Source organism: Mesocricetus auratus, unplaced genomic scaffold (assembly GCF_017639785.1).
Source record: "Mesocricetus auratus isolate SY011 unplaced genomic scaffold, BCM_Maur_2.0 Super-Scaffold_100008, whole genome shotgun sequence".
In the NCBI taxonomy this organism is placed as follows: Eukaryota; Metazoa; Chordata; class Mammalia; order Rodentia; family Cricetidae; genus Mesocricetus; species Mesocricetus auratus.
Window position 1 is genome coordinate 71,469,144 of NW_024429192.1, and position 24,374 is coordinate 71,493,517.

A 24,374-nucleotide genomic window follows, 5' to 3' on the forward strand; every position below is an offset into this window, starting at 1 on the left:
TGGTAATAAGAATACTCTATACTGGTGGTAGATAATATTACAATGCAGGACATTAGGAATTTTCTTGCTTCTTGTATTGATGAGATATTAGAAGGGGTTGAGTACCTACCTGGAATATAGTTCCTATCTGCTGTAGTGGTTATCAGTTTGCTAATCCATATTATTTCATTAAAGAAATGGTTCAAGAATAGGGCAAAAAATGACAAACTTATACAAATCATATGGTCATCACTGGATGGTTATGAAAGCCTAGTGCAAAGAATTCAGACAATAGAAAATTCCTTACAAAATGGTAAGGAAGGTTTGGTAAAAAAGGTTTAGGTTACTCAAAATGGTAATGAAGATCTGACAAACAGGTTGAAAAATATAGAACATAACATTGAAATACTTTCAGGAAAAATGTGTTCCATATCTATTGATTTAACAGACAGAATAGAAACAATGGAACACAATAATGAAATATTTAAACAAAAATACCTCTTCCACATCTTATGATTTCACTAACAAAATTCAAACACTGGAACATAAGACTTAAATACTAATGGAAAGGATTGGTTCCATGTCTGAGAATAATGACAAGCTAGCAGATAGGACACTGTTTCTGGAAGGCAAAATATATGCCATGCAGATAATCTAAGGATAAGAATATTAAATGTTTGGGTTCATGTATAAATTATGAATCCAAAAAACAGACTGATTCTATGAAATCCTTAGAAATTTATTTGACCCAAGAATTTCAAGAACTCAGGAAAACAATGATAAATAGATTGCAGGTCTCAGAAGATCTCCAATCTGATATATCAGAATCAGACATACAAGCAACAGGTCATGACAGAGGTTTACTTACACCCATCAGATGCCAGGAAGACCTCCCTAAGGTTGTTATGCCCTCTCCTATGGTCTTCCCAGTATCCATGACTGAAAAACCAGAAACAAAGAAATACCCAAATGGCTTCATTGCTTATCAGTAGGAAGCAATCCAGATGAAGGACCTTAAAGAAATAAAAGAAGCCATCCTTACTTATGGTCTTCATCTGCCCTATGTCAGGGAACTTCTGAGCTCATGGGAAACTGTAAATAGAAAGACCCCTATGTATTGGAGCTAATTGGCCTCAGTAGTGCCCAAAAATTCATCTCAAATACAATGGAGAGATTTATGGAGCAAAGATGAAAAATCCCTTGAGCTTCAAGGATTAAAGAAAGGCTATGAAGCTCCCCAAGATAAGATTCGTGGTGAAGGTGCTTATGCTGACACAGAGGCTCAGTTTTTGTATGATGAACACATCTTATCTTAATGCTATACAGCAGCTGAATGCTTTGGATAAGGATCATGAACAAGGAGAGACAATAAAACCCTATACCAAAGTAGCACAGGGTCCAAGAGAAATGTTCACTGAATTTTTGGAAAGATTGTCCAGATCAGTAAAATTACCCATAACAGATTCAGACACTAGTTGAATACTTACAGAATCTTTAGCTTATGAGAATGCAAATCCACAATGCAAAAAGGTACTTTGGCAATTAAAAATCAGATTGGTACCATTGGAAAAATGGGTCCTATATACAGTTAACCTTGAGTATAAAGATCAAGATAAAGAAACTTGGGTAGGAGAAGCAATTTCTAAAGGTTTGAAGGGGCACCAAGATGTCAAATGCCAAATGCCTTACCCATGATGATATAGAAGCTTGGGTAGGAGAGGCAATCTCTAGAGATTTAAGAAGATATCAAAATACCAGATAATTTAACTGTGGTAAATAGGACATCTAAGACAAAATTATAGACATAATGCTCCTCCAAGGAATGACTCAAATAGGAGGCCTCAGGAGACATGGCAAAGGCCGACACTGGACCAATAAATACATGTCCACCACCGACAAACAAGGTAACCCTTTACAATCAGGAAACTCCTCAAGGGCGTTTGAAGGAACCCATGTCAAAAGTGGTCTGGTAATTCCCAGTAATGGTGGAGGACAATCTCTCCCAAGACAATTAGAAGATTCACTGCCTACTGTAAAGAATAATAGCACTCTGGATGACAGATTAGCTACTGATGATGAACCAACTGTAACTGGAGGAAATGAAAAACATACTTTTGCAAACTTATATACAGGATCATAGACCCCAATTACCCAAATAAGGTGATTATTGGAATTGTATACATTGGAGATGATGTCACCATCAAAACTTAAAAATCTTGGCCCATCAGATGGGCCCTACAAGAGGTAAACATTCAATTCTTAGGGACTAGAACACTATCTCAAGTTAAACAAAGAATTAGATGGGTTGACTGTATAGGGACAGAAGGACAAAGAGGAAGACTGAGGCATTTTGTCGCAGACATCACTATACTCTCTGGAATCGTGATCTATTACAGCAATGGAATCCCCATATTAACATTATTTCTGTATTAGATATGAATCGTAAACAAGCTCTTAGTGGTCGAAAAAATATTGTAAGGCACTACAGAAAATGGATGCCAACTATACAGACTGTACAGATGAGTGCCAAACCTACAGAGAAGCCAAAATCCCTACCCTTAAATGGCTAACAGATGAAGCTGTCTGTGTAGGGCAATGGCCTATGACCTCTGAGAAGCTTTAGAAAAGCTGATTCAGGAACAGCTAAATACTGGACATATTGAAGAATCCACAAGCCCATGGAATTCTACTGTATTTGTTATAAAAAGAAGTCTGGTAAATGGAGGATGTTTACTGATCTAAGAGCCAGCAATAAAGTAATTTAACCTATCAGTTCTCTGAAGCTACCTGCAGAGAAGGCAATGGCATTCTATTGCCTTCTCTAATATCTAAAGGATGGCAATTATAGTAATTGATCTAAAAGATTGCTTCTTTACCATACCTTTACAAGAAAAGGAGAGAAAAATTTGCTTTCACTGTTCCTACCTAGAACAATTCTCAGCCAGTTTGGAAATTTCAATGTAAGGTTTTGCCAAAGGCAATGTTAAATAGTCCTACTTTGTGCCAGTATTCTGTGCAAAAACCTTTGGAAATAATTCACAAACAATTTCCTCAATACATAAAAGGAGATAAGGACTTACATAGTCCATGTCTATTATCATATGAGGCTGAAAATAATTTTAATGGGTGGGAAAGAGAATACTAGAAGCACATGTGCACTGTGTGGATTCAAAACTAGGCTGTATTCTGGTTATTTTACCATCTAGACAATACCCCTCAGGGATATTAATACAGAAGGAAGATATCATATTAGAATGAATATTTCTGTCATATAAAAAGCATAAAAACTGAAGACATATATGGAAAAGATCTCTGATTTGATTTGAAAAGTTAAATTGAGTCAACTAACTCAAAGACTCAACAGAGATTATACTACTTTTGACTGATGAAGAAATTACCTCCTTATGGAAGAATAATGAATACTGGCAAAGAGCTTGCAATACATTTTTGGGAACAATTAGTAACAATTATTATTATCCCAAAACAGAGAGAATCAAATTCATAAAGAAAACAATTTGGATCCTTCCACATATTGTAAGAAAAACACAATCTCTGGAGTTCCTACATTCTACACTGATGCAAACAAGTCAGGAAAGACAGGTTATAAATCAGGAAATATAAGTAAAGTAGTTCAAAGCCCTTACAATTCTGTACAAACGGCAGAGTTGTATGCCATTCTCATGGTACTTAAAACTTTACAGAGCCTCTCAATATAGTTACTGGTACTCAATATGCAGACCGAGTCATCTCACACATTAAGGCCTCTGAATTTACTTCTGATGATACAGAATTAACCTCATTATTTATACAATTACAGGAAACAATCAAAAAATAGAACTCATCATATATATTTGATATTCACACATCAGATCCCATACAGGTCTGCCAGATCCTCTAGCACAAGGTAACAATGAGATTGATCATTTATTAATAGGAAGTGTGCTAGAAGTTTCAGAATTTCATAAAAACACCACGTTAATAGCAAGACTTAAAAAAGGATTTTTCTATCACTTGGCAACAAGCCAAGGAAATAGTAAGAAACTGCCTCTACTTGTTGATTCTATAATCAAATGCCATTACCAGCAGGCAGTAATCCCAAAGTTATTTGTAAAAATGAAATTTGGAAAATATATGTGTTTCACTTTCCAGAATTTGGAAGTTTAAAATACAATAGACACATTTTCAGGGTTCCAATGGGCTACTGCTCTTAGCTCTGAAAAGGCTGATTCTGTTATCACACACCTGTCAAAGATGATGGCCTTTATGGGTATACCTGCACTAATAAAAACTGATAATGCTTCAGCATATGTCTCCAGCAAATTGGAACAGTTTTTCAAATATTATAACATAAAGGACAAACCTGGTTTACCATATAGTCCCACAGGACAAGCAATGGTTGAGAGATCTAACCACACTTTAAAAGAAATGCTCCATAAACAGTCAGGGAGAACAAATACTCCCAAATACAGATTACATAATTCTACATTAACTTTAAACTTTCTTAATGCTAACGGGAAAGGACAAACGGTTGCAGAAAGACAGTGAAGTACCAAATCAACTGGGGTATTTCAAGGATGTAATGACCTCAGTTTGGAAACCAGGATATGTTTTACATTGGGGAAGGTGTTTTGCCTTTGTTTCCGCAGGAGAAGAAAAGTTTTGGATTTCTTCAAAATTGGTCAAGATTCGTTCCGAACAGGAGAAACCTCTGGAGGAGGAAAGATGACAGTTCATCCACAAAGTCATATTCTACGAGGTGTAAGAAGACCTCACAAAAGGAAAGGGAAGTGTTTTGTTCCTTACAGGAAAACCCATCTCCAAACAGCAAGAATATACTAAAAGTGCAGATACCTAAAGAAGAGAGGATGGCTAGCCAAAAAGAAGCATCAAACAAAGAAGAATCTGATATTTGGTATCAATGTCTAATTCTCTCAACTTACATCCTTATAAAATCTATTTATCTTTACTTCCCGAATACTCCTTTGGTCCCAATTCACTTAAACCAATGCTGGCTTTGGAGTTGGATTTGGCTCTCTTCCTCTAAATCCAAGCATGTTGTTAAAATAAAATTCAGAGTTTCTGTATTATACCAAGAAGCCAATTAATGTAAGACAGAAGAAAACAAAATCTAGGGACTGTCATCTTTTTATACTTGTTTCTTTCTCTGAAAGTCTAATTTTCCTCATTTTTACTAATTTCATTATTGTTGACTATCCCGGTAGGCGTACATATAAGTTGAAATTTCAAACACTCCAGAAAGAAAATGGGGCCCTACTTCATGAATTCCACTAGATCCGACTTGATGCATCTGAACTGACAAATTACCACCCTGAAACTGGTTTGGAACTACATCTCTCTACACAACTAAAAACTAATTAACTGATATGGTGTACCTTTTACACTCTGGCCAGAGCCTCAGACACGAACTTTAATTAAGACAAGAACTTCAATCAAGAGCTTCAATCAAGCATCTCCTGCCAAATAGAGACTGGATACAAATATTGTAACTAATCCACTCAGGACTTTCACTATTCTAACATTTTCATCCTACAGGATCCCATGAGGTTATCGTTGTTTTCAGCAGGAAGTAATTCTGATAATACTATGCCCCCTTTCCCTACTGTTGACATTACAGGAAAATTCACACCTGTTTTCAAATGTTTAGGGTTGAGATTGGAAGAAAGTGTTCAGACTTAGGCATCTCTTTCGGGTAAATTTAGGTTTAGATGGAATAGATATGCTTAGGATGGGATATACGTAGATTATTATAACTGCTGGTGATTTATAATTTGTTTATCACAATTCTTCCTACTGTGTAAATTCTTCTTTCTATGCATATCCTTATCTTCTATGTACATATGCTTTATATATGTTTGAAACATTTTGTATATTTACACAATTTACTTTTGTTTCAAGACTAAATCTTTTCTTTAGACTAAATGTGGTAATTATAGGGAGAAATTTTAGATACTTGTGATGCTGACCACGCCCACTTTGGCCATGGCTACAGGTGCATACATATAAGGGAATAAAATGCTTTGCAGGGAAGACACACACTCTCCTTTTGGCTTCTGGTCCAGTCTAGGAAAGCTGCTGACTCACCTGGTTTGCTAGTTTCTCTTGTAAGTACTTTCAACAATAAATATTTAGCTATACCCTCATCAAGTGTGCAATTTATTTTTCAGCGACACCCCTATTTTTCCAAAATCATAACATTGTGTTTTATATTCTCTAGGCTTTCTAAAATTTATTGTTTCAATTTTTAGGGCCAGCAGATGCTAAATTATACATATTGCTTGCTGTACCAAATTAAGATTACCTTTGTATAGAAATTTAACTATTAACCCCTTTTTTGTTATGAGACTTGTTTGTTTCAGTTTTCATCCTGTATCTCTAGTTGTACTGAAATTTGCTCTATAGACTTAAACTCAGCCCAACTTGGAAATCCACCTGTCTCTGCCTCTCAAGTGCTAGGACTAAAGACATACCCCACCTCTTCCCTTTTTTATTACAAGTTGTAAGGTAAATTAATGATAGTGTTTTCCAACTTTTTAAACCATATTCACAATGTTCTCACAGATCCTGAGCTGAAAGTTTACATTTCAGCAAGAGATATATAAAGATTTTTGCTTCCCACCAGGTAGCTTGCAAATCATGACACAGAGATTATGAAAACTTGGTCATAGAATAGACTCAATTCTCACCAGTTCTTACAACATAAATTAACCCCTTTGTATTAGCCTACATATTGCAATGTAGCACATGGCTTTATCTGCCATACAGCCTGTCTTGCTGCCTCTGCATCTCTGGGCAACCTCTTTCTTCTTCCCCAGGTCCTCTGTGTCTGGCCATTCTTCTAAGATAGCTAAGCAGGATATAATCCACATAATCAAGGAAGATGGCTATAGGGTAAGGAGCTAGGGGTCCAGAAATATAGGTTGTCCTGTATTCATAGGCTTTTCAAAAGAGAGTCACCCCAGAATGTAATTTTAGGCTCTCTTGCAGCAAAGAGGAACAGTTTCTATGAGCAGAACCTTGAGCCTCAGTTCAGAAACATATTTACCCATTGTACACAAAGATTATGTTTGTGGTACAACAAGTTCTTCATACCAAAGCCTCTTTGATCTATTATATATGCAATGTTTACAGTACCAAATAATTCAAGATCTCCAAGTGTGCCTGGATAATCTTCTGTTCAAAGTCATGCAACAGATTGGTAACTTCCTCAGAAAAGCAACTCTATAAATTATAGAAATCAATTGCTCTTATGTACTATGATTTCTTCAATGTCTAGGTACATTCAACAACCACTAATATATTCAGCTGTTACCTTACATACAGTGAGAAGCAAATGTTACACTCTAATGTTTACCCTAGATACAATGACTCTACTAGATTAACAAGATTTGAAAGTTTCTCCTTGAGAAGGGAGAAATAGAATTTATCCTTATGGATCAATGAAGGGGAGTGATTGAGAATGGGAGGATTAAATGGAAAGGGTATGAAAGAGGGCACAGGAAGGAATGGTGAAGAGACAATTAGCACTAAGCACCATTAGAGGGTTCATAGAGAGACCTACTATATATAAAGATAAAAGGCCTCAACTAGACAGGATCACTTTTTTGATCATGTCAGTTTGCTGTTAAATAGACTTAACTAGTACCCATTTTATTTCAGGGAGGTCACTGCAACATAGGTAAACCAAAGTCATGGAACTTCCTGTCTCTCGTTGTAAAGAATACTGTATGGGCCAGAACAATAGCAATGTACATGGACATGTTAATGTGGAAGTAGTGACACATAACCATTAAGAATATATATACATATATATGTGCTTGTGCAAAAATGTTTCGATTCATGTGTTTACAAGAAATAATAATAAAAGAAAAAGAGGATTCTGACTTCATTATGGATGGAACATTGGAGAAGTTCCAAGGAGGTTGCTGTGAGGTGCTAGATGCATGAAAGTCCGGAGAGAAGTTCCATAAATTTATTTCAACTGAAAACATGAAAAAGAGCCACTTAAATTTCAAATATACATCACCCGTTAGATTCTCACACTTTAACTCAACTCCCAGGTAAGCAAAAGACAAGTTTATCCAATATGTTAAGCACCCAAATATTCTCTGTACCTAAAGTCTTAAACCAAGAAAAAAACATATTGGTATATAAAAGTCAAGAGATTATGGAGGCAAAAATTAATCTTTATACAGGTAAATGTGTATTGCCAGTTAGAAATAGCTACAGGATGTAAGAAAACAACACTCTGTAACTGAGGGAGGTTAAGTCACAAGAAGAGATTGTTTAAATGGTAGTTAAATATGTTTTAGCAATTTAGTGAATAACTTAAAATTGGCGGGCATAAATTTCAAATACCGCCTCTCAACATATAAAAAGAAGAAATGTCAATTGTTGCATTCAATTGGTATGTTAATGTGAATGTCAATATTGGCTAAAGCTGTTGTGACAATAATTAAGGCAGGAAAGATGGCTGAGTGGTTAAGAGCAGTGACTGATCTTGCAAAGGATCCTGGATCAGCTCCCAGCACCCGTGTATCAGCCAAAAATGTACTGAAACTCCAGCTCAAGAGCTCTGGCACTCACAGACAAATGCATATACACAGAAACATGCAACACACACACACACACACACACACACAAGTATAGTACACCACATATTTGCATAAATATACATTTTCATACATATGTATATATGTATTTGAATTTGATAACATTTAATACAAAAGAGTCCATGAATTTGTATATTAGAAAAGAGAATAAAGAAGGGTATATGGGAGTGCTTTGAGAGAGGAAAAAGAAGAGAGATATGTTGTAATTATATTATAATCTCATCAAAAAATTGAGTGTTAAAAATATACATCTAAAATAGAAATCCCATGTATGACAGCTCAGGCCTCTAATCCCAGCACCTCAACCTTTAGGTGTTTGATGACTGTTTGATCTACATACTGAGACACTGGCTCAAAAATTACATAAAAAATAAACAAAATAGTAAGTAATAACAATCTAGAGGAGAAATTATTAAAAGTAAACTTGTGGTAGAGATAAGATACATGATAAAATTACATGTATTAGCAAAAGACATGCTCTTTCCACAGCTTTTTCTAATCTACTCCACTGTAGCAATTCCTCTTTTCCCTTGTTTACAACAAAACAACCCTTACCTTGGCTTATATTCATTTATCTCATTCTGATTTATAATATCATTTACTTTACTTATCCCATTAGACCCTGTCTTTTCTGCTTCCAAAAAAACCTATTGATCCTTGTAAAGATGCTGAGCATGAGAAATTGGCAGCTCTCTACTTTGATTGTCTCAGGAAGGGAATAGATCCTGTTCAAGGCACTTGTCCCTCCTGGATCCAGGTCTCAGAACTTTTCAGCCCACAAAGTCATTTTTGGCCCCTTTCCTTGACAGGGGAAATACTTATAAAAAGTGGATGATGTTAACTTAAAGCAAAATTCTTCCAAGTAAATTAGATGCAAACAATTACTGAATCTTACCCCACTAAATTCCTAGTAGCTGCTATGGAAGACACTAGTGGATTCTTTGCTTTTTTCAATGCCAACATTTAAACTGGGAGCCTTCAGGATGAGCGCATAAGTTTAGAATAACAAGGAGCTTGTAACACCAGGAATCCAGTGGTGTATGTGGTGAATGAGGAGGATCAGGAAGAGAGCTCTGCACGCAGTGGGGATGAGATCCTAGATTTCTGCTTCATGAGGTCTGACTGCTCACACTGAGCCCCTCCCAGGCCTATCATTCTCTCTCCAGTCTGAGGGAGAGGGGTGTCTCATTTACATCCACACCTCTTCCCGTGTGTCAGTACTAAACATTACAGTTCATATTTGGTCTTCAAATCTTGATGTGGTAAGAGAATAAATTTGGTGAGCATGATCATTCCAAAATAAGCATTCCAAAAGAGGCATTTCTTCTTTTTCCCAGAGGCTGGGAATCTCATAAGCATTTAGAGAGAACAGATGAATACCAAATTTTGGGTATCTAATAGAAATTCCAGAGTCAATTTTGGAATTTCCTTACCTGCCCTTTGTCTCCAGATAATTTTGAGGTTGAATTCGGTTAAGAAAGAAGAGACCTGGAAGTGATAGGGTGAGGAAGACAGGACAGAGGACATTCTGCTAGCATATAATGCATCTGGTATGGGAAAGCCTATTAAGAAAGGACACTGACGGCTGCTGTTCATTCTCAAGGGTGTGTGTTTTGATGACCTAGTGCCTCTCCCATGATACTTCATGGTGGTGTAAACAGAGTGCCATCCTCACTTTGGTGTGGTGCCTCCCTCCTCTATGTCCTGTATGTGCTAGCTTCAGTTATTGCCTTTTACCTCGATAACTTACTGTATGACATCAGATGCAGCCAAAAGATTTTTATGCTGAGCATCTTCTTTCGTCTCTCCTTCCTTCCCTCCCCTATCTTTGTCAGTTGTCTATCCCTCTCCATTTCCTCCTTCTTCCTTCTCTTTCTATTTCACCTTCTTCTCCAATCTCCTTCTCCATCCTAAATTCATTTTGAAGCTTGAGGACAATTTTATCAGAACTTAAAAGAAAACAATTGAGAGAATTAAAAAAAAGCAGAATGTAAATACTGGCAGCTGCCCAGAGGAGAATAAAGATGGGAAAGAAAAGAAGACATGCTATTTGAGATCAGACAGCACGGAGCTCATTTACGTGGTAAATGGGGTGGTAGGAATGAATATGTTCCCCATAAGTCCTGGCATTTGATCTCTAGGTCAAGGTTAGTGATGCTGATTGGAAATGTTTAGGCTGTGCGATATTGCTGGATTACCAAAATCACTAGAGGTGAGATTTGAACTTTCAAGGCCTAGCACCATACCTCTCTTGACATTTTAGAGGTGGGCCTCAAGCTACTAATCCTGTTGCCTGTCTGTGACTTCCACAGCATCATGTAGTCTTATCCCTGCAGAACCATAATCCCCCTATAAACTTACCCTTCTATGAGTTGCCCTTTGTCATGGGGTTTTATCAATGCAATTGAACAGTGGACAATCAGCTACTTGTTAGGGAGAAATATTTTGGTGAGTAGTGAAGAAGCACGAAGTATGAGAAGAATGCCAACTTTGGGCTCTGGTCACCACTTAATGAAAGAAGCAATAAGAGAGAAAAAGAAAAAGTTATGCCATTCTAAGTAAGGATTGAAAAAGTTGGGCAAAGCCATCAGAACCTCCTATCAGCCAGCATGACCTGATGATTCTGGTTTATAATCAAACAGAACCTCTTAGTAGCCCATAGGGCTTGATGTGGGATTCTGCTAAATAGGCTAGTTTTCAGAGGCTACTCCAGATAACTGTAATTCTGGCTTTTTCACTCTTAGTACTCTGCCATAGTACTCTTAGAATAAAGATCGTTTATAGGAATTTTGTGCGGTTTTATTTCTTGATTTGCTTGTTTGTTGTTTTTCTGTCTTCTATGCATGGGGTCTTGTAATTTCATTGGATATTTTAAGCCTATAGTGAGATTTTAATGAAGGCTTCAGTGTGGACAAAGGGAGCCCTCAAGAGTTACAAGTAGAAATTTTGACAGAGACTAAAGTACATGGTTTTCATTTTTTTAATCCTTCAAAATTCTCTGGGAAGGCTTACTAAGTAAATAGGGGGTTGCAGACAGTTCATGTGCATTCAAGGACGATGCTCAGCCACTGTGGCTGTTTCTACTATTTTATCATTAGTGTAGAGTGCCCTACAACACTACCTCACAAGTGTTCTTACACAATGTTTCTTGCCAATTTGTTGGAATTTCAAAAACTGCTTTGAGCATGAGACAAAAAAATGTTTCTTACAAAGAATAGACATTCCTATGAACTTTGGTGAGTAACAGTGATAACTGTAGACCTACTGCTCTAACTTGAAAGGAGAATAATCTTACCCCCTTAGCTATATACATGAGATTTGATTTTACATAGTCATTACTCTGACACAGCAGTGAACTCTATACTATTGCTGCCTTTTTCCTCTTTTCCCAAGAGTTCAGGATAAATTTGTAGACTTACATTCTATACCCTTGACTAGTAAGCAGAAAAAAACCCAATGAGTGTGGCAGCTAAGAACTTCAGATGTTGCTTTTCAAAACCATAGGCCAGATTTGGTGGTAACAAGAGAGCAAAAGAAGATTCTGTCTTGCTTCTTCATTTGTCTGGGTCACTGTGTTCACCCATATTGTTCACCAATGCTATATCCTACACCACAGATGTAGTCAACTTCATCCTCAGGCTGGACACTGGAGATGCTTAAGTAGCGGTGAGCCCCAGAACTGGAGCCAGAGAAGCGATCAGGGATACCATCCCCTTTGCTGTGGCTTCCACCACTATTAAGATACATCACATACTTAGGAGCCTTGTCTGGATGTTGCTGGTACCATTCAATGTCGTAGGTGCTGTGCTGACTACTCAAGGTGCAGGTGAGTTTGACTGAGGCTCCCAGGGAGGCAGAGGCAGAGGGTGACTGAGTCAGCACAGGTTGGGAGAAAGACCCTGAAATTAGAGAGAAACATATTATGTCCCTGGGTAAAAGAAGAGGACAGAATGTATCTGGATGTGAGATGGTTTTCCTGAACTGGGATCAGGGTGCAGATGACTTCTGACCTGTGCAATGAAGGAGGAAGAAGAGAAGAGGAGTCCAGGCCATGGTGCAGACAACACTGAGCTCTGTTGAGACTGACACGGTGTGTGTATGTCTTATCCTTCAACAATTTTCAGAGCAATGACAGGACCCATCATGCAAATTTGTCTTGCTCAACCAAATCCCATCATAGGTGTTTGTGCCATGAAAATCTGGCTGTCACATCCTGCCTGAGGCCTCCCAAGGGACCATAGTGGCCCCAGATACTATGCTGGTACTCTTGAATCCTGAGCCAACACAAGGAGATAGTTATTTTTGTTCTCAGCTGAAAGTCTCCAGACTTTTCAGTGGCACCTTTGGATTTCCACTGAGCAGGTTCAGGTCTGTTATATTTGTTTCAAGGAGACTTTCTCAAGGCTTGTGACTGCTAAGCATTCTCTGATTAAGGTCAGAAGGGTTTGCCTCCTCTGAGGCTGGTTTTACATCATCCCTCTTTCTTTGTTTGCTTCTCCTCAGTGGGAACACTGGGTGGACCAGAGGTTCCTATCATGTGGGTCATGACAACCACAGAACAGAGGTCACGTGTCTGATATCCTAAAGATCAATTATTTGCATTATGAGACATAACAATGGCAAAATTACGTTTATGAAGTAGCAATGAATAATTTTATCATTTGCACACACCACAAAATAAGGAGCTGTATCAAGTGGTCTCAGCATTAGGAAGATTGAAAGCCAATGTTGCTAGCCTTTAATTTATAAGAATCTCTTTCCCGACTGAAGCAAAACACAGAGATAGGACTCCATGAGTCATTTCTTGGACTGCTCAAGAAGCCAGGTTCCTCTCTTCCACCCACTCTTCCTCCTTCTCTCCCTCCTTCTCTTCCTTCATTCTCCCTCCCCCACCTCCCATCTTTGGTTCCTCAGAAGATTGACCCATAGAGATACACTGGTAAGTATTGAAATCTAGGATGATAAATATTATTCTGCATGACTCTGTTGATGCATTAGAAATAACAAATTTTGGAAAATCATATGGCAAAACACCACAGAATTATAGAAAAAGAGTACTAACTGGATGAGGACAGAACACAGTGAGCCTGCAATTGTCCTTTAGGATTAGAGGATATTAATGAAGAATAATTGTTTATGGTGGTTTCCAAGAATACTCATGGAAACCTGTCTATTACTTATCTAATATAAAGACTTTATATTTAACTGACAGGTGTTTAGGTGCATGGATGATCAGAAAAGGGAACACCTCTGCATTTGAGGCAAGAATTAATGAATGATAGTAGAAGAAGTCATTAGTGGGTTGGGCAGGTGCAAGAGGAATTTCAGGGACACATGGGTTTTCTCACCTATGATTTATGTTATGCATACTTGAAGAAACTCTCTACTTTGTTTTTTTCAAACTCCTTTCATCCAAGCTCAGGGACTATGCAGAAAAGGGGTGGAAAGACTGTAAGCGTCATATGTGTTAAATGAGTCCAAGGAAACAGCATCTTCCAAACACAACAGGATTGATTTATATGTAACTCATAGAGACTGTGACACCATGCACAAGACCAGCACAGGTTCAAACCAGACAAAATCCCAGCACTGAGTAATAAAAGTGGATGAAGAGTTATACTCTTGACCATGAACTAATTTGTAATAGATTACTTTTAGAAAAGAGAAAATCAGTTTTCTCCAATGGAGTACCATGAAATATCAAACATACTCCAGGCCAGGCCCCAAGGTCAGGTCCAGTTGGTCTATAGTAAAAGGACTCCATGGTGTGTGTGTCTGTGTGTGTGTGTACTTTTTGTTTTGTTTGATTATATTTTGTCTGATTTTTCTGATTAATTTTCCTATTTACTTCACCCCTTTGGGATTTTTTTCGTTTGTTTCACTGTTTTGTTTAAAAGAGAAAGACCATGAATTTGAGTAGGGGTAGAGCTAGGAAGATCTGAGAAGAGTTGAGGGAAGGGAAGCAATATGGTTAAATATATTGTATGTAAAAGGTTTTTTAATGTAAAGAATCTTCCAGGTGATTGTAGTACATGCCTTTAATCCCAGCACTCAGGAGGCAAAGGCAGGGGTATCTCTGTGAGTTCAATGCCAGCTTGGTCTACAAATTGAGTTCCAGGACAGCTAACACTGTTATACAGAGAAACCCAGTCTGAAAAAAATTTAAAAAGTGAATAATCTAAGGACAAAATGTTAACTTACAAAAACAATATAAAGCTAGACGAAAGAATGAAAGAAAGCCATAAATAAAGAAGCTAGGCTTCTGAATCCCTGGTTAAATATATTGTGTCCTACTGATATAGATTACTTGGGAAGAAAGAATTTTTCTTTTGTTTTTTGTTTTTTCGAGACAGGGTTTCTCTGTATTGTTTTGGAGCCTGTCCTGGAACTTGCATGGTAGAAGAGGCTTGGTCTCGAACTCAAAGAGATCTACCTGCCTCTGCCTCCCGAGTGCTGGGATTAAAGGTGTGTGCCACCACCGCCCAGCTGAAAGTCTTTACAAATGAAGGATGTTAGACTATTTCAGACCACAGATTCAAGATCCATGTACACCTTGATTTTTTCCCAACGTATGTTTTTATTTAAATTATAAACATGCATGTTTCACATGTCAATCCCAGCTCCCTCTCCCACCTCTCCTCCCTCGTCCCTCTATCATACTCCCCCTGCCCAATCCCCACATCATTCCCCAGGGAGGGTGAGGCCCTCCTTGGGGGATCTTCAGAGACTATCATTTCATCCATGGCAGGGCTTAGGCCCTTTCTCATGTGTCCAGGCTGAGGGGGCATCCAGCCATTTCGAATGGGCTCTCAAAGTTCATTAATATGCCATGGTGAATACTGATCTACTATCCAAGGCCTCAGAGATTTCTGAGGCCTCCTCACTAACAGTACATTCATGGAGTCTGGATTAGTCCCCTGTTGGCCTCTCAGCCATCAGTCTAGGGTTCACCACAGCTCAGAAATAGACCCTGAAAAGAAATAGCAGTTAGGACCCATAGATCCTGCTGGATGCTGGGTTTCTCAGGGTATGAGAGAAATGGTGATTCCAAACACTGTGAGCCTTTTAGTAACACCACCATCATCTCATTAGATCTCTCAGCTCAGGAGACAGCTATTCTCCTAGGGAGCCTGTGGCAACTTCAGGAAACACCTGCTGAGCTGTAACCTCTATTTCAGTGATCTTAGCCTAGGAGATTAGTCACAACAGAGTCAGCAGTCAGCTTCATGTCTTGTCAACATTTCAGAAGCACATAGCTCCCCCTGATGGACTATGGATAGTTTCTTCATGGTTTGCATTAAATATCTTCCATATGTTTTCCATTTACCTAGTATAGGTTTCTTAGTTCATCTTCAAAGTTAGCACTAGCTTTATTTTGTTAAACATTAAAATTCTATCTATTAAGTTTTCAATGTTTTTATGACTTTTATGCTTCCTGAAGCTTCATTATTTTCCCTCTTAAAAAATAACACCTGCAGGTTTTCTTCTGTGATAGTATTCTATGATTTTTTTCAGTGAAAATCTTTGCCATCTAATTACACAACCTGATCCAGCTCAGCACTGGTGGACTTGTGTTATGTTTTAATCATTTACATTGGGACTGCTCTGCTATAGAATACTGAAGAGTTCTTCATCAGACCTGAAATAATATTTGCATTTTGGTTTGTTCATTTTATTATTCATTTATTGTGCTTTGTGTTTCTTGGGGAAAATGATATACACCATACTTTGGAAGCTACAACTGTAATTTTCTTTAATTGTTTCTTCCTTTAAAGTTAAGGCTATCTATTCAGCTACTAGCAGCAGTTAGGCCACAAGAACTAAAGCCTGAGGAAATTCTGTTCCCTCAGGCACTGACTTATCAAAGCTACTAAGGAAACGTATTTTAATCTCTGTCCAAGTAAAGAGCTCAAGATTTAAAGGTTGAGTTAGAATCCTGATTCCCAGATAGGCTGAGCATGCAGTTTGCCTAGCTCACCTCTTAACATCTCCCAAGAAGTCTTCCTGCTTTTTCTATGCCCTCCTTATAAACCCTTCTCCACCTGACTTCTCCCTACAGCTTCCTCTCAGCTAGTTACTGATGCAGCCTCCTGACTGCATATGAATTTTATTTAATCAAACAATGTATTTGCATCGTTAAACAACTGTTCCACACCTTAAAATAATATTCCATTACCTAACTGACTATAAACTGAATTTCAGATTTTATTGTCAGTGAAAAATTATTAGACATTCACAACCTTGGGAGTGTTTTTCCAAAAGCCAAGGTAAAACATGGCCCACATTGAAATTAATAAATAATGTTATTTAATGGCAGAGAATTCTTAGCTGTATGTTTTATTATGACTTGGTATGACACCTTGAGAGTCTGTGTTATTCCTACTGATCAAGAAATGACAGGAAAAAAAGAAAGAAAGAATTATTGGCTTGGTGGTGTGGATTACTAACAGAGGACGTGACTGGCATGAAAGGAAACCTGTGCTCAAGACCTAGAGCTTGAAAATAATGTTTAGACTTATTTTTATTTTACACATACACAAAGAGAGATATAGAGAGAGCATAGATAGCTGTTGGATTACATTAGACCTGGAATTACAGGGATTTATGAGATAACCTACATGGGTGCTAGGAATCTGCATGAATCTTTTTCGAGAGAAATATGTGCTCTTAACCACTAAACTGTCTCTCTAGCTAAAACAAACATATAGAATTATTCCATTTTTCTGAAATAATATAACTTTAATGGATCTTGAGAGGATAACCATAGGTTATCAGTGTAGTGACAAAACGGCCCTTCCTGCTGAAATATTTTTTTTATAAAATCGAGACTACATTAGTTTGTTAATTACTGTGTGCCAAATTCTTTATGCCTTCTAAAAAATCTACCTCATCTACCCCTTCTATACCAGTTTTGCTGTTTTAATTATGTGCAGGCTTTTTGCAAAGTACCATACCTCTTGTAAGTTCATGATTCAGATAGCATAGCATATCCAGGAGACATCATTTCAAAGTGGGCCAATGGTCCCCTAGTCTTTGGCTCTTAGGTTATTTCCATCCCCACTCTAATGTTCCCTGAGCCTTGTTGTTTGTTCGGAGGGGAAGTGGGCATTGATAAATATGTCCCATTTTTAGCTGAGCACTCAGTCTCTTAACCTCAGGACTATGATTAATTAAGTTATGTCTCTCTACATTGTCTGATGCCAATTGAAAAAATAAACTTATTTACCAAAATTGAGTCTATGGGTATAAGCATAAATATTTAGAAAGAAATTTGACAGCATGATCACTTGCAATGTAGTAATAGCAGCTTCTAACTTACAACCCAGGACCCCCCTCTGATGGGGGACCAATAGGACAATATATACACAGAAGGACTTCCCCCATCATTCCTCCCTACCAGCCATAGACTTCTGACCAGGATTACAGTAACAGGTATGAAGTTAAAATTGTGATTTCTAAGCATAAAGTCATTACATATTAAAATTTAAGGAACACCCGAACAAGAGTACATTTTTTATTTAAGTTAGAAACAAGCTTGTTTCACATGTCAGTCCCAGGTCCCTCTCCCTCTGAATTGGGATTACAGGCATGCTTTGCACCTGAGCAAATCTTTACTTTTGCTTCAAGACACATTTTATTTTAGAGACATTTGAATGGAATATGAACATAGGATTATAATAAAATTGAAATGCATTTTAAAATTATATTTTCAATTATTTATTTGCTTATGTATGTGAGTGTAAATGTTCTCAAGAGCATGACTTGAAAAAAGTATGGATGTCAGGGAAAAACTTGAAGTTATAAATTATATTTCTACCACAGGGCCCTCAGGGACTGAACCAAGTTCATCAGGCCTGGAAGCAGGGTACCTTTACTTGTTGAGCCATTGTGTCAGCTCTAGAAAGTCATTTTCTGAAGCTTTTCATGTAAATCATTGTCTTAAAAATACTCAGTATGTTTTTTAACTTAATTTTTGAGAATTTTCATGAATGTGTAGTACTTTTATAATTTCTACAACTCTATATCATTTGCAAATAACTGATAAAAATAGAAAATACTATTATGAAGTGAGGTAACCCAGACCCAAAAGGAGAAATGTCACAGAAACCAGGAAAGCCTGAATATATTTCAGAGGATCAGAAAAATGAGCTATGGATACAGGAGTGATATAACATGTGTGCAATTAAGATGGAAATGCTATAAACATGAAGGAGAAGATTTCACCTGGGGAGGAGGAAAGGAAAGGCAATAAAGACGGGAAGTGAGGAGAGATAAATGTCACTAAGAATGTTATAAAACCCATAGCCAAGCATTAGGTTTACTCTAAAATTTAAATAAAGTCATACTGTGGGGTGATATTGCTCCTTCACAAGCCATAGATCATCTAGTAAAAACTGCTAGGCACAGGAAATCTTTAGAGTTGTTGGGTAGAGGACTGCAAGAGAAATATAAAGCAATGTAGGATATTAGTATTTTTCAATATGGCCTCACAAAGTTGAAAGTAAAACCATATTTCTGAAGACATCACATACTTCAGACACAGAACTTGGAGAATCAGCTGTATCTCACCTGGACTCTCTGAGGACTGACTTTCAAAGTATCCAAAGATGGTGTATAAGCTACCAATGGAGAAAACAGATCAGTGATCCTAAACAGCTATAATACCTATCACCTATATGGTAAGGTTTAGAAGAAACCACCATCTAATTGGACTAAATGACCACTAAATAGCAGAGAATGTGTAATGGGTACTAAAAACCTAGCCAACTGCCCAAGGATGTTGAACTCATGGTCTTAGAGAAGAACACTATTGCCACTTTCCTATAGCAGTATAATTTTTAATGGCATTCTCAATAATTATCCATATACATACAGATATGTGTAGCACCTAAACCTCATCAAATTTCTTGTTGCACCAGAGTCTATTTACAGAAATCTACCACTAATCAAAATGCAGGGAACAGTTCACCATGGTATAAATACCTAGCTTAGTTGATATACTTATAACGTTCTCCTATGCTTAAGGCTCAGAGAATATCATGAAATGTCAGAAAGATGATAAGAACTGGAGGACCAGAGCATCTGCTCTGAAATAGTGTCCATTATATATGACAAGGAATTTGAACTCACAATATCACAAAACATGGTCACCTCAAAAAGACTGGCACAGTTGACAATGATGGAGGAAATCCCTTGATGATTAGCTACAGGAGTTATAGGCAATTACCCTTGCTTAGAGAGGAAGAATGAGACTTTTCCAGAAATCAGGCCTTTGGTATATTCTAATTCAAATTAGTCATATTTAAATATATGCAATATGAATCAGTACATAAACCAGCTGATTTTATTCATAGTTTTGTATATACAACATAACAAAAATAATTAAAGATTAGATGGCCATGAATATGAGAGGGAGTACAGAAGTCATTGAAGAGAGGACATCTTTCCTCCAGTTCTACTCTCTCTAGGATTTTCATCACAAAAGCAGCCTTAGAAAAACGTTTGGATGGAACATTCTCTAGTTATCTCTTATGTGCATTTGGTGTATGCCGTCATTTCATTCTGATGTTTCCCTGTATAATTTTGTTCGGATGATTGATCCTTTGAAGAAAGTAGGGTATTAATTTTATGCATTGTTACTAAGTTGGATTTATTGAATGTCATTACATACAATAGTATGCTTTTTATAAATCTCTTCTAATTATCTTTGCTGTGAAATCTATTATGTAGGATACTAGAAAAATGACACCTGCTTGTTTTCTGATCCCATTTGCTTATAATTTTTTCTTCATTTCTCTTTAAATGAGGTGACTATCCTGAAAGTTACATGAGATAATTTTAGAGAGTAGACATGTGGGTTTGTTTATAAATACATTAAATTTACTTATTTTTTCCATAGGATGGTGAGTTCATTATCATTTAAAGTTATTATACAGATGTGTGTTGATTGATGGCTTATTTTGACTCTATTGTTCTTGGCAGTATTTTACATTTTAGTAATTATAATGTCATGCCTCTTACTTATACAGTAACTTGGCTCTGTTTCTTGATCTCTTCAGTTTGAAGCACTGTTTTCTCTATTCTTTTTAAATGTTGTTTAGTGGACAAAAAAATCTATTAGTCTGTTTGCATTATGAGGAGTATTTATATAAAGAAGAGTGGGATTCTTTCAAGGTCTGTGGAGAATTGTGCTGGAATTTTGATGGAGATTGTATTGAATCTGTAGACTGCTTTTGGTAAGATTGCCATTTTTACAATGTTGATTTTACTATTCCCAAAATAGGCAAAACAACCCTGTACAATAAAGGAACTTCCAGAGATATCACCATCCCTGATTCCAAGCTCTACTATAGAGCTATAGTAATGAAAACATCTTGGTATTAGCACAAAAATAAACAGGCAGAGCAATGGACTTGAATTGAAAACCCTGATATGAATCTACACACCTATGAACACTTGAGTTTTAATGAAGAAGCTAAAATTATACAATGGATAAAAGAAAGCACCTTCAACAAATGGTGCTGGCATAACTGCAGGCTGACATGTAGAAGACTGAAAATAGATTCTTATCTATCTTCATGCACAAAACTTAAGTCCAAATGGATCAAAGACCTCAACATAAATCCAGCCACACTGAACCTCTTAGAAGAGAAAGTGGGAGATAGCCTAGAAAGAATTGGTTCAGAAGACCACTTCCTGAACATAATGCCAGTAGCACAGACACTGAGATCGACAATTAATAAAGGGATCTCCTGAAACTGAGAAGTTTCTGTAAGGCAAAGGACAAAATCAACAAAGCATAAGGGCAGCACAGATAATGGGAAAAGATCTTCACCAACCCCATGTCTGACAGAGGACTCATCTCCAAAATATACAAAGAACTCAAAAAGCTAGCCATCAAAACACCAAATAATTCAATTAAAACTTGGGGTACAGGACTAAATAGAGAATTGTCAACAGAGGAGTCTAAAATGGGTGAAAGTCACTTAAATTGCTCAACATCCTTAGTCATCAGGGAAATGCAAATCAAAACAACTCTGAGACTATCTGACACCTGTCAAAATTGCTAAAATGAAAAACACTAATGACAGTTTATGCTGGAGAGGATGTGGAGAAATGGAAACACTTCTACACTGCTGGAGAGAGTGCAACCTTGTACAGTCAGTTTAGGAATCAGTATGGTGGTTTCTCAGGAAAATGGAAATCAGTCTAATTCAAGATTCAGTACTTCCACTCTTAGGCATATACACAAAGCATGCATAATCATACCACAAGGTCATCTGTTCAACTATTATCATAGCAGCATTATTTGTAATAGCCAGAAACTGGAAGCAACCTAGATGCCCCTCAAATGAAGAATGGATAAAAAATGTGGTACATTTACACAATGGAGTACTACTCAGTGAAAATAAAAGGAATCTTGAAATTTTCAGGCAAATGGATGGCACTAGAAGAAACCATCCTGAGTGAGGTAAACCAGTCACAGAAAAACAAACATGGTATGTACTCACTCATAATTGGATATTGGACAAAGAGCAAAGGATCACTAGCCTACAATCCATACCTTCAGAGAAGCTAGGAAACTAGGAGGACACTAAGAGAGACATGCTTGGTACCCCCTGAGAAAGGGAAAGGGACAAGAGCTCCTGAACAAATTTGGAGCATGATGGGGAGGAGGAAGGGAGATAGGAGAAAGAAATGGGGAGGAGAGGAGGGGGAGGAAAACATGAGGGAATAAGAAGATTGAGTCAGGGGAAGAATAGAGGAGATCAAGAAAAGAGATACCTTAATAGAGGGAGCCATTATATGTTTAAAGAGAAATTTGGCACTAGGGAAATGTTCAAAGATCCCATCAATAGTTGAGGGGCTACCTTAAATCCCCTTTCACTAAAATGAGAATGTTGATCACTTTAGATGCTATCCTAGAGTTTTCTACCAGTAGCTGATGGAAGCAGAAGCAGAGATCCACAGCTAAGAACTGAGCCAAATTCCTGGAATCCTGTTCTAGAGAGAAAGGAGGGATGGGCAAAGGGGTCAAGATCATATGGAGAAACCCACAGAAACAGCTGACCTGAGAAAATGGGAGTTCATGGGCCAAATGGGGAACCAGCATAGGACTGAACCAGGCCCCCTGAACTTTGGTGTCAGTTAGAAGGCCTGGGAAATCTATGGAGCCTCTGACAGGGGAATCAGTATCTATCCCTAGTACATGAATGGACTTTGGGAGCCTATTCTCCATGGGAGGATATGCTCTCAGACTAGATATACAGGGGAAGTCCTAGGCCCTGTCCCAAATAATGTGTCAGATTTTGATGCTCCCTCATAGAGGGCATCACCCTCCCTGGGGAGTGGATGGGGGGATAGGAATGGGGGGCTTGGGAGGGGGTATGAGCGAATCGGAGGGAGAGGGAACTGGGATTGATATGTAAAATAGATTGTTTCTAATTTAAATAAAAATATTAAAAATCTGTGGGTGCCTGCTTCTGCTTCCATCAACTACTGGATAAAGGCTCATGATTGTCTTTCTGAGACTGGGTTACCTCACTCAATATGGTTTCTTCCGGTTCCATCCATTTGCCTGCCAATTTCAATATTTCATTATTTTTTCCACTTAGTAATACTCCATTGTGTAAATGTACCACATTCTCTCCATCCATTCTTTGATTGAGAGGCATCTAGGTTGCTTCACATTCTGGTTATTACAAACAATGCTGCTATGAATATAATTGAACAGATGCCCTTGTTGTATGAATCTGCATCCTTTGGGTATATGTTCAAGAGTGGAATAGCTGGATCTTGTGGTAGATTGATTACCATTTTCCCAAGAAACCACCATAGTGATTTCCAAATTAGCCACACAAGTTTGCACTCCCACCAGCAATGGAGGAGTGCTTTCCTTTCTCCACATTCTATCCAGTGCAGACTGTCTTTGGTGTTTTTGATTTTAGCCATTCTGACAGGTGTAAGATGGTATCTCAGAGTTGTTTTGATTTGCATTTCCCTGATGGCTAAGGATGTTGAGCACTTTCTTAAGTGTCTCTTGGCCATTTTAGCCTCCTCTATTGAGAATTTTCTATTTACTTTGGAACTCCACTTTTTAAATGGATTTTTTGGTGTTTTGGTGATGAGATTCTTGAGTTCTTTGTATATTTTGGAAATACTGGTTCCATTGCCAGCTGCCCCATAGACTTTCCAAAGCCCCAACTGACACCCACCTTCAGTGGGCCTGGTTAGGTGTTATACAGGTTCCCCAGCTGTCAATGTGGAATCTGTGCTCCCACTTCTTCATGACATCTGTTTTTGTGAGTTTTCCCAGCAAGGTCTTGACCCCTTTGCTCATCACTCCTCCCTCTCTACAACTGGATTCCAGGAGTTAAGCTCAGTGCTTAGCTGTGAATCTGTGCTTCTTCCAGCAGCCACTGGGTGAAGACTCTATGATGGCTTTTAAGGTAGTCAGCAATCTCATTATAGAGGAAGGACATTTAAAGTACCCTCTCCACTATTACTTAGATTGTTAGTTGGGAGTCATCATTGTGGATTCTTGGGAAGTTCCTTAGTGCCAGGTCTCTTGTTAATCCCATTATGGTTCCCTCTATTAAGGCATCTCTTTTTTTGCTCTCACTTTCTGTTCTTTCCCCAACGAGTTTCCTGATCACTCATGTTCTCCCCCCTTTCCCTTTTCCTCTTTCTCATAACTCCCTCCTCCCTCCCCCATGTTCCCAGTTTGCTCAGGAGTCCTTTTCCCTTCTCGGAGTTCCAAAACTA

General features: G+C 37.8%; 2 protein-coding genes and 1 gene segment (V, D, J or C); all 3 read right to left on the reverse strand.

Moving 5' to 3' along the window:
- The window catches only part of LOC101839749 (Ig lambda-1 chain V region S43), a 612,967-nt gene that overhangs the window by 109,064 nt on the left and 479,529 nt on the right, over positions 1 to 24,374 (reverse strand). The gene's annotated exons all lie outside the window — the stretch shown is intronic.
- Positions 1 to 24,374, reverse strand: part of LOC101841371 (Ig lambda-3 chain C region) — a 388,037-nt gene that overhangs the window by 105,586 nt on the left and 258,077 nt on the right. The gene's annotated exons all lie outside the window — the stretch shown is intronic.
- On the reverse strand, positions 12,186 to 12,691 carry LOC101841103. The segment is given in 2 exon segments: positions 12,186 to 12,508; positions 12,620 to 12,691. Coding segments are annotated over 2 exon segments (366 nt in total).